We start from the raw sequence: 11795 nt of genomic DNA on the forward strand, positions 1-11795 counted from the left end.
AGGGCACTCTACCCAGGGGGACAGCTTGAGGCTCTGTCTCCAAAAAAAAAAGATACTGTGTTGGAAAAAGTACTCAAAAATATTCTGTAAATGTCTACGAACTCTCTTTAAATATATATTTTATATTCAGGTATTATACTTAGTAAATCTATTTTTCATTTTAATTTTCTGAATTCCAAAAATAATATTAAGACAAAATTATTTCTATATACTAATGTACAGCTAGATAGCTTTGAAAAAGTTGGCGGATGTCAGGGTTCCTCTGTGAGGTAATTAACTTTATTTACTTTTGACTTTTCTTAGAACTTACTTGACTTCCTCACTAAACTTTAAACATATACAAATGATTTATCATCCAGAGGATAGTTTTTGATTCCAAAAGTCAATAGATAATCATAAAGATTTAGAGAAAGATGGGATGTTGCTCAGTTTAAACACATTAATTTTACCAGGTAAAAATATGAAGAGGAGAGACAAGTAACTTCACGTATCTCCCACTGTTTCCCCACATGTCCCTGTACTTCCTGGGTGGTGTAAGGACACTAATATCCTGAATCCAGCCTACTGCAGCTCTGTCTCAGCTATACTGCAGTAGAGATGTCTACTTGAGTAGTTTCAAAATTTTGTAGGCATGTGATTGTAAATTAATATTTTGTATGTCTTTCTTTAATGATGTCAGAAAGCGTACAAAACAGATCTACAAAGAGTCACTCCTAGGGTGTAAGTTAGTCCTTTATTTTTTCTTAGACATTAGAATTTTTTCTTTAGTAAGAAATAAAGTTAGAGATGAAGTAAAAAGTCTCACACTGTAATTCAAGTGCATGTCCTTTCAAAAGAAAAAAAAACAGTATTTAGGTTGGGAAAATTAGTTTAAATGTGATAATGGTTTATGTAGTGCCCTTATCCTAGATCCCAACAGCTTAAAAATAATTATCTTAACTTGATAAAATAACAACCCATCCCAAAAGTCAAATACTTAAATTAAATCAAAAAAAGACATCCTTTAAAAAGAAAATTCACATAGATCATAATACATATAATTAACAATTTATGTCTCAATTTGTAACCACAGTAGATCTTATACTGAATTCTGAAAATGGATGTAAGTTCAACAGTTGAATTCAATCAAATAAGTAATCTTAAATAAAATGAGGATAATCTCTTCTAGTGTATACTTATCCCATGTAACAGAAATCTCTGTCATGAAATAAATTCCTTTAAGTCAAGCGGATTGTACAAAACGGAAACCTATTGGGAGGATGAAGCTGGTAAAATCAGCAGAATAGCAGAATATAAAGATGGAAACATTTTCTGAACAATGCAGATCCCCACCCCTCAAAAAAACATACATGCCAGGGAAAATCTGATTGTCAGATTTATTGGATAAATCAACCAATGACTATTTTACTAGTTTTTTTTTTTTTTTTAAAGACAGTTTCATTCTGTCACCCAGAGTAGAGTGCCGTGTCATCATAGCTCACTGCAACTTCAAACCCTCCGGCTTGAGCAATTCTCTTACCTCAGCCTCCTGAGTAGCTGGGACTGAAGATGTGTGCCACAATGCTCAGCTAGTTTTTCTCTTTTTAGTAGAGACAGGTCTCACTCTTGCTCAAACTGGTCTGGAATTCCTGAGCTTAAGCAATCCACCTGCCTCAGCCTCCCAGAGTGCTAGGATTACAGGTATAAGCCACCTCGCCCTGCCTTATTAGTTTTTTTTTTTTTTTAATATTTGCTTTATATTCTTACAACTAGGAAAATTATTCCTATTGAAAAGTTGTTTCTACTGAAACTGAACAAATAGGTTACAATATGTACTGAAATGCATAATTTTGAAAACCAAGATCTCCCTTCATCCCAATTCTATATTTCTGCAGGTGAACACCATTTTTTCCAATATATTTTAAAGGAACTATGGTAACAGCAAATGTTTAGGGCAAGCATGATGATTGATCTTTTAAAAACTATCAAGGGATGGGCACAGCTCCTACCACCCCAAAATGACTCCTCTGTTAAGAAGTGGGTAGTACTTGCCTGGGCTGAATGGCTCCGTCAGGACCGTCAGGAAGGGAAGGCAGTCTCTTAGCCAATAAACCCAACTCAGTGCGACACTACCCCATATTCTCTGTCCCCTCTGTTGAAACTGCTTCATAACCCCGTGCTGAATCCACTAACATGGGTATATTTCACTCACTCTTGCCTTTATCTGGGGAGAAACCCTCAGTCATCTGCCCCTGAGCCTTGGGGAGAGCTTGTAGTCTATCTGCTCCAGGCCGATCCTTCCCAGAACTACAGGGAAAGTCACATTCTGGTGAATGAAACTGGTGGACTTGGTCTATCAAAGCCACATGAATTGAATTTAACTTCTAAAGAGCTACGTTGACTCCTACATTGGTATCCCTGCTGCAAGCTCCCTGCGCCCCGGCTGTAAATAAAATAAGCTCCTCACAGCCAGGGAATTCCGGAGGCTTGACTTGTGTTTCTCTCATGAAACCTTCTCCTAGCTAGGTGTGTTTCTCCTCCTTCTCCTCCTAGGTGTGTTTGGCACAGGTTAGGTGTTGAATAAACGTACTTTGCACGGAAGAGGAGAGGGAGGGCTGGAGGGTCTTCAAACTTCAAGGTTTTCCAACATGTGTCCAAGAAAAAAGAAAAAAACAAGTGAGTTCGTACAGATTAGCATGGTTTCAGTTATTATTGCTTTTAGCCAACCTTTGGGAATTTCACCCGCTTTAACCACTGTGCCTGGGGGTCGGGAGGAAATCCGGACTGGAGGCTAAGGGTGTCCATTGCCCCAACTCAGAAGGTGCCGAGCCTCGGGTCACGATCTGAGACAGCCCTTCCGGCGCGACAGGTGTTGCCCATCTCCAGTGGGGCTCTGAACCCCTAGTCTCTGACTGCCCCCTGCCTTCTTGGGGTGCTGGAGCATGCCCAGTGGCAGCTGGAGCACCAAGGGCTTTGCCTGGGCGCGCTCCGCTTCTCCGGGTTTTAGCAGGAGCCTGCGGGGGGGCGGGGGGAGCCCGCGGAGCCGGGCAGCCTCGGCCGCAAGTGGGGAGCTCGTGCGCCGCTCTGGGGTCTCTCCTGCCTTGCGGTTGCTCGGGAGATGCTGGAGCGCGGCACCCGGCTGCCCCACCTGGCGAGCTGAAGCACCACGCGGGAGCCCCTGGGGGCGGGCGGCGGGGGGCGCGGACTGCGGTAGATGTGAGCGGCGCTGCTCCGGCGCTGGAGACGTAGCTCCAGCACGGTCAGGTGCCTCCGGGAGCCCGCCGCTTGTCGCTCCACTAACTTGCCACTTGGCAGGGTCTGGTCTCCGGGCTCTATAAGCTGTGGGGAGGTGGGGGGCGGGGGGAGTGGGGAGTCAGAGGGTCTGCGGTAGCCGACGGAGGGAGCCGGTGACCGGGAGCTGCCTGGTGCAGCTCTTCTTCCCCTCCCTGGCGCTCCCCTCCCCCCACCCGGTCGCTGCCGCTTTCCCTTCTGCCAATTCGGAGAGCGACGGGTGCCTGTGACATGAGATCGCTGCCAAGTGACGGTCCCCGAGTCTGAAGTGCCCGCGAGGAAGTGAGCGCCAACGCGGGCCGCCCGCGATGACAGCCATGAAGCAGGAGCCGCAGCCCACCCCGGGGGCCAGGGCGAGCCAGGCTCAGCCGACCGACCAGGTGAGAGTTGGCAGCTGCGGCCAGGCCCTCCCGGGAGGGCTGGCTCGGGTCCGCGCTCCCCCCGCCTCTCCTGCCGGCTGGGCTCCCACGCCTCCCTCTCCCCACCCTCCCTCCGCCCCAGTTCCAGGCTCTCTTTTGCTTATCCATGGACTCTGCTGGAAGTTAGAGCGTCGGAGTGCGCTCCGGTGCCGGGCGAGAGGATGCGCAGGGTGGACAGCCGCGGGGAAGGGGGGAGAGAGGTAACCGCTGAAGGTGCCCCGGCGGGCGGGCACCGAGGGAGGGAGAGGTGGCGGGGCCAGGAATCGGGCCCCTCGGCTCCGCACTAATGCGCGGCGTGGGCATCTGCCGCGCTCCAGAGGCGTCCGCTGGGAGGATGCAAGCCCAGTCTTCCGTAGCCCGGACGAGCGCTGGCCAGAGAGCTCTGAGTAGGCAAATGACCTTTAAGCCGGCAGAATGTTTCCTTTTCCCTTTCCTTTCTTGAGTCTTCTAAAGAGACGGAGGGGTGTGTGTGTGTGTGTTGGGGAAGTAAGCTGGCTAAGAGGGTTCACCAGGCATCTGTAGTCTGCTGAGTGGAACCGAGCTCGGGGCGCAGAAAGGCATTAATGATTAAGAGGCGCTGGGAAGGTGCTGGCTTTAGTGATTTGTTGGGTCTACATGTGTTTTTTTCTGCAGCGATGAGGTGCTCGCTCGATCTTGCTATTCCTGGTCTCTTTTCCGTCCGTCGGTACCCGCCACCCTCTTTTTGTTTTGGTCTTTAGGGATCTGTATCGTAACCGTAAAGTGGATACCCCTCTCGTGTCTGTCCCTGTATCGGGGTGATTTGGAGTTTGGCGTGTCGATTTTTTCCCCCCAAAGTTGGAGGGTCTGGAGCGCCGGGATGCCCTGGCAGGAGGTGGAGGCAGAGCTGCGCCAGGCGGAGGTGCGGTCACGTTTAGATCAATTAGGGACTCTGGGCAGAGGGAGCTGCACTTAGGTCAGCGGTTAACTCCGTAGCTGGAGGACCCGGGCACTGGGCTGGGAGACATGCGGCTGTGGCCAGGAGAGCACTGTCCAGGGCTGCTGGAGGCGGTCCTGGCCGAGATCCTCCCTGCTTATTGCTGTCAGTGGGATGCGGGGGGATGGGGGACACAAACAAGTAGGTTCCAGAGGCTGCTGGACTCTTCCCTTATTGTAAGCGCCGAGGAGCGTGTTAAGGGGAGCTGTCCAAACCGCCCAGGAGTGGTGGCGAGGCAGAGGCAGCGATGCCAGGGATGCTGTTAATATTCCAGACTTGGTCATCTCTCTGGCTTGTGGTCTCATTTCACCCCTTCCCTCCCCTTCTCATCCCCACGCATATGCTTCACACAGGTGGTGGGGATTATTCAATGTCTTAAAGCTCTTTTTCCATTTACTTGGGGAGAGAACTGGTGAAGGTTGCAGTTTTTACAAAGCATTTGTTTTCTTAAACCATCCTCTTTGCTTCATATCCTGGCATAAGTATAAAATATTAAATCACTATATCATATGTCCCTTCCTTCTCTTCCTCTCACCCAACCCCCAGCAGATATCACAAGGTAGAAACCGGTTAGCACACAAAAAAATAATTTCAGGAGAGGAGAGTGGATTTAACATCCTCTTTTAGGCTGACAGCCCTTAAATTTCATTAACAAGCCGCTGAGCCTCTCCACTGCGCTTGGAATGATGTTACCAATAAGAATGATTAGTCAGGTGAGAGTCCCCACATGAAATCTCCGCTCACTAACCTGTGACACCACCTGGTTACTTGAGGTGCTGCGAACAGTTCAGTGAAGGTGGAGGTGGGGAGGCGGAAGAACAAGAGCCCACAGAAGCTGGACGTATGTGTAAATCCTGAACGTGCTGTATATGCATTGCAAAGCCTTTTGTTGGGACTAATCTGGCACTTAAAATTCATATCAAGGGGTAGGTTCAAGCTCGAATCTATTTGTCTCGTTAGTGTGATTTTTTTTTTTATGGCCACTTCAAGTGTTTAGGGAGTGGCCACTTGGCAGAACTCTTGTCTTAACTGAGTATTTTTAAGTGACTTTTTGAGCATTTACATGATTTTTAAATGTCAGTGGTATGTATTTTATGCATGTGTTAAAATAAAAGAGATTGATTTTGCAAGAAAAGTCAGACTGAAATATGTGGCAGCATCCCAGTAAAGGTTTTCCAAACATAGGCAGGAAATCCCCAGATACCTATTCCTTGTATATTCTTTGTTCAAGGCTTGACATATGAAATGATGGACAAATAATGTGCCTGATTGCTGTGGAAGCTTAAACTGCTTTGTCTAAAACTATTATGCTTTATTGACCATATTAGTCATTATTGTTTAATTCTGTAATTATCACATAACTCTCATGCAATATTAGATACAATACTTTCATAAAGATGTGATTATTTTTGCTGGTTCCTATGATATTTCATAAACAGAAAATTATAAATTTAAATAAGAGCTACCTTTATGAAATTCTACCCAGTGGTTAAATAGGGGGTATATTCCAGCTACTCAGTCATTGTGTATTGATTTTGAATGATTTAAGTCTATGACTTTTGATGGTAGAGATTTTTATGAAGCCTCAAAGATGCCTTGTCCTAGGGCCATCAAACATCTGCTTTCCACTTATAGCACACTGGAAGCCCATAGTTCTTCCTCTGAGTCAAATGGTTATGAAGTCTATAATCTAGTTACTGTTAATCCTGTAGAGGGCTCAACCTCCCTGTTCCACTGTCTGGGACTGTCCTCTGGCACAAGGGACCATGGCCAGAGGATATCCTCCTCCTCCCCAAGAAAGCAAAAATAACAAGTAAAGCAGGGACTGTATACTTTTATTAATATTCCGAATCAATGTTCTTTATCATCCTAATAATCTTGCTTTTAAAGCTTCTTTGATTGAACAAATGTTTACAATAGTTCTTTGCTGTTTTCATAACACTTCACATTTACCAAATGTCTAAAAATAAAGGCTCCAGCAGGGGTAGATACAGACATTTCCACTTAACATGATCAGTATCTCATTTTACATTGAGGGATCCAAGATCTTGAGTGGGAAATAGTAATTTATTATTATTTTTTTCAAAAACTACTTCCTGAATGCTTACCACAGGGAGAGTACTCTGTTTGGGGAGTTGATAAAACAACATTGATTGAATACATTTTTCTATTTGACCTTCAAACAATTTTTTTGAGATGGGCCATATAGCTATTCCCATTTTAGTGATAAGAATACAGAGAATTAAAGAAATCAAGCCACTTGGCCAAGCGAGGTTGAGACATACTCAGCTAGAAGCTCATTTATATCAGAAGTCTGTTTCTCATATGTGCTGTCACCACACATTCCTATCGTAGTAATTCAAAATAATTGCAAATTATGTGTGTGCACAAATTTATCTTGGATGTAAAATGGATAAAGAACTTGCTTAAAGCTTCAACTATACATATAAATAATAATTTTGAAATGTTAGTTAACTTAGTATCCTCTCTGTTGATCTAAATTGAATAAGATGAACCAGATAGATACTTGTGAATACATGGGAACTTTTTTTTTCTTAATTTTTGTGTCACTTGTTCCTGCTAATGAGACTCTCAAAGTTTGTTAAATGACTACATTTTTAATAGTCAATCAGACAAGGTTTAGAATTTGTTCACATTTCCACCAGGTGGCAACCTTCTGCTGAATGCAATTGGTAAGAAAACTGCCTAAAATGCTTGTCTGTCCTCTGAGCTCCAAAAACAAAACAAAAATAACCACTTAACCTCCCCCCAAAAAACCCCAAATAAAAACAAAACCCTATTTTCTGGAGGATAACTAAAAAGTATATTTTAAAAAACATCTATTGGGCTACTACAAAGACAGCATTAGTTATGCATTTTTCTTTAAAAAAAAAGCATTTTGGTAGAAAACCAGTCTTTTCCAATTCAACATGTAGTAGCCTCTTGATGAAATAATTCATGATTAGAATTGAGACTAAATATTGAATATCAAATGTGTTTGAATGTGTAAAATGCCTTCTGCAAAATGCCCATTTGATTTTTGACCTTCGGGTAATATTAACCAACAAGGATTCAGTATAAAAATTGGTATTCAGTCTTTTCTTTCACTTTGGTCTAGCAAACCAGATTAAAATTTTCAAATGTATGCTTAATGAAAAATTGCAAAAAAGTTAATCTTCCATATATTCCTTGCCAATAATATAAACACATCATAATCGGTCAATAAACTATTGTTTTTAACATAGAATCTTGAAAATACCCTTTACAAAGCATGCTGCAAAACATTATTTGACAGAATATGTATTAATTTATTACTTTTGTTCTAATTATTCAACATACAAAATGCCATACCTAATTACAGGGAGAAATTTGCTTATGAAAGATAATCTAGATTAAATAAAGCTGTTATGTGGAAGTGTTTATCACTTAGGAGAGTTATATTTCTTACTCTCCTTTTAATTTTTTATTTTATTTGTACACATATGTATGCAATATTAAGTATGTAACATAATATAATAGATATAAATATAAGATATTTTGTCTATTGAGGTAAGAATATGTCAGAAAATATCCCTTACTTAGAAGCTGCTAATATTGCTGTATATCTGATTATTTCAGAATCTGAGCAAATTGCCCATTAAAAAATATTGAATTATATAAAACAAGTTAAAGAAAATTATATTTTAAATATTAATGCTGCATTGTCTTCTTTTATTTATTTATTTTTAGATATATCTGTCTCACTATACCAGCCTCAGTAGAGTTGCTGTGGTGTCACAGCTCACAGCAACCTCTAAGTCGTGGGCTTAAGCAATTCTCTTGCCTCAGCCTACCCAGTAGCTGGGACTACAGGCGCCTGCCACAATGCCCGTCTATTTTTTTGTTGCAGTTTGTCCAGTTTTGAACCCACCACCCACACCACCCTTGGTATTTGGGGCAGGCGCCCTACCCTCTGAGCCACAGGCGGCGCCCAATGCTGCATTACCTTCTGAAGCCCATTACATTAGAAGCAAATCACTCAAACCAAATTTTTCCTGGTCTCCGTAAAAGTGAAGCTATTTGAGAATTTTCAGTTTCTTGAATTATTTATGATTACAGAATGTTTAGTACTTACAGGCACATCTTTAATTTGCTTACAGTGTGCCCCCATACATAGTGCTAAAATTTGACATGACTAAAATTGTGAGCTTTTGTGCCAACAACCACAAGTATTTATTTACCATCATTTATGGGTTATGCACTGAATAGGACAGATTCACATCCATATCCCAGCTCCTCTGTCCACTGTGATTTCTTGGGCAAGATAACTCAATTTCTTCACTTCGTCTATGAATGAAGATAATGACAAGATAACTCGTAAGAGCTTTTGAACAATACTTGTTTCATACCAAGTCCTCTCATTGAGTGTGTAGCATGGGAATAAGAGCCTCAAGAAAATTGGAAAAAAAATTGTTCAGTCACCTATTTTAACATTTTGAGATTATCATATTTTTTAACACACATATTTGGATGATTATGAGTGAGTTTATGCATGCATGTAAATATCATATTCATAGACTTGGACATCAGACCTAATTTGGCAGACATCCAGACATCAAAATATTCTGTTACATCTTGGTTTTCATTCAATAAAAATTGAATGGTAATTTTTTTTTTTCTGTTTTATTCTGTAAGGGCCCAAGTTGAAAGTAAACTTTAGCTAATTTTCACTTAGAGTTGAATTAGATAATGAATATATTGCATATTGTATTCAATACAATACACTTCATAAGATAATTTGCATGAGAAAGAGAGTGTTGAGAGAGAAAGAGAGAGAGAGACTGGATTTATACACAGATGTCAGGAGGTGAGATTTCAATGCACGGTAGCAGAAGAGTGTGAATAGCGATGGAACCCAGGACCTCAGTGTTGGAGTCCCTGTTTTCATGAGGTAGGAGGATTGGACTAAGCATAAGCACAATATTTTTCACACACATTTTTACAGCTATTCCTAGGCAACATTTAAATACACGTGTGCTTTCTTGATATTTCTCTTACTAAATCACCTTCACATATTTAAAAAAAAATTTGCTAAATAACTTTATGTGCATTGTAAACAAGTTCATGTACTATTGAAATATAATAAGGACATATACTCAGACATTCATCAACCAAAAGTGTTTGGGGCTTTTTCTAAACTGAAACATACTGCACAAGCTCAACACCACCAACAAATGCCACATAAATGATGGAGGGAATGTCAACTTCATCAGTGTATTTCTTCATGTAAAGTTAGAAATGTTTCTGCCCCACTTCAAGCAGCCATACAGCTTAATGGTGATTATTCCCAGAGTGTTCTTGTATTCAAGTTTTTATTGACCTGTTCCACCAGCTTTCTGGAAATGACCAATCTCTATTTACTTTTTCCTATCAGAGCAGCAACCTACTGAAACCTACTTTTCCCCTACCCGATAGACATTCTTATCATTTACTGTGTATTACTTGTTAACTCAAGGAATTCTTGTGTCATTTCCAGTCTGGTAAAAGGAGGTTGGGAAGCATTTTCAGTGGGGAGAACAGGGCAAGTAGGAGAAAGCTCCTGTATTGTAGATTAAGTTTTCCTGAATTCTCAGAATTCAGACACATCCATATGTAATGGTAAATATAACTCCCACTGCCTGGCTAAATACAGAGATCTTACTTTTATCCAAATGGCAAAATAAGTGTTTGATTTTGAACTGTTCTGTTCAGTAATTGATGTTGACAGTGTTCTTCTAACGCCTTCTACGATGTAAGAGAAATTATTTTCTTTTCAAGTTTATCATGCCATAGTTTATTAGAGAATTGTTTAAATGTTCTGCAACACTTTTAGAATTGCCAAATGATTTTCAGATTTTAATTATTTTGGAGAGAGAGGCAACCTAATGTAGGGTTGAGAGCAAAGTCAAAGAGATTTCAAATTGATTCCTTCCTTTACCATTTACTAGACAATTTATAATCCTACTGCAACTGTTCTTTCCTCTTCAAAAAGGAGAGGATGAGAAAAATGTTGCAGGAGTCAGGGACAATCTGTGTGACTGGGCTTGTGCAGCGTTGGTTTAAGGTAGGGAACTTGAGTATTTTTATTCTTAATGGTAAACTGGGCTTCTAGATTAGCTGAGATTTTATTCATTTGTTAGGGTAATTTTGCATTTATGTTAATGAAAATGTTGAATATATTCGTCCATGCTGTGATCGTACCCACACTAACCACATACACATGACTATGATATAAATGCATTGGGAATTTTGCAGCTAGATTATTATAGGGCATTAGATAAAAATCAATTTGAGACAACTGGATTGATTTCTCTTATGTTTGGAAGGTAACTTTTCTGTTAACACAAAATATTTAAGGTCCTGTGAAACGATGGAATTAGAAATTATTTGCATATGAAAAATAATGATATATTGAGGTAAAATTTAAGAAAATTTAGTTGAGTGCATAATCAAAACTGACTTTCCATCTGAGATGTTCTACAAGCAAGCTGTGTATTATCTGACTTTAATATTATTGCAATTCATCACACTCATTGATTTTCTCAGGTCAGAAGAAAAACCTACGTATCAGGTTACAAGATAGTCAATGAAGAAAAGTGAGGGAAAAAGCCATTTTTTATTATCTTTATCCCCACACTATTTTTGATATCTAAATAAAAGTTCAATTTCTTATTACATCTCAGAGACTCTGCTCTGAAAATAGAAATGTGACAAATCTGAATTACATAATTTAGAAGTTGAATGGCAGGCTCTCCTGTGATTTGTTTTCAAATAACAGACACAGAAAGACCACTTGAAGGTGCATTAATAATGCTTGTCCAGGGAGCAGTAACTGTGATTACAACACGGGTTTACTTCTGGCAAGAGGAATTGAGTAAGTGAAAACTCTGATACTCATACTTCCATTAATCAAATCTCACTTTAAGAATGGTTTTAATATAAGTTAATGAGTGCAAGACATGGCCGTTTTTTCATTTTACATGTTTTGAAATAAGTACTAGAAGTATTTTTCATAAAGTGAACCTTTTAAATTAATGTTTCACAAAATTGCATGATGATTCTTTCTTTTTTTAGTTTAAAATAGGAGATTAGGTTTGAAAAGTGATCAAATATACCTTTTTGAGAGAAAAAAA

The 11795-nt window shown here is 40.7% G+C and overlaps 1 protein-coding gene across 7 annotated transcripts in view; it reads left to right on the forward strand.

Moving 5' to 3' along the window:
* The window catches only part of DPP10 (dipeptidyl peptidase like 10), a 1381219-nt gene that overhangs the window by 698660 nt on the left and 670764 nt on the right, over positions 1-11795 (forward strand). The window contains exons 1-2 of one of the 7 annotated variants that reach the window (XM_023514791.1): positions 3555-3650; positions 3772-3889. The exons of 3 other annotated variants lie outside the window; for them this stretch is intronic. In XM_023514791.1, coding sequence (XP_023370559.1) covers positions 3851-3889 — 39 coding nt within the window. In that variant the 5' untranslated portion in view covers positions 3555-3650; positions 3772-3850. Of the gene's footprint in view, positions 1-3554; positions 3651-3731; positions 3890-11795 lie in introns of those variants that run through there. 3 more of the 7 variants (XM_023514794.1, XM_003792627.2, XM_023514793.1) reach the window with 3 other exon arrangements.

Source organism: Otolemur garnettii, unplaced genomic scaffold (assembly GCF_000181295.1).
Source record: "Otolemur garnettii isolate 467f Iridium unplaced genomic scaffold, OtoGar3 scaffold00059, whole genome shotgun sequence".
NCBI lineage: Eukaryota > Metazoa > Chordata > Mammalia > Primates > Galagidae > Otolemur > Otolemur garnettii.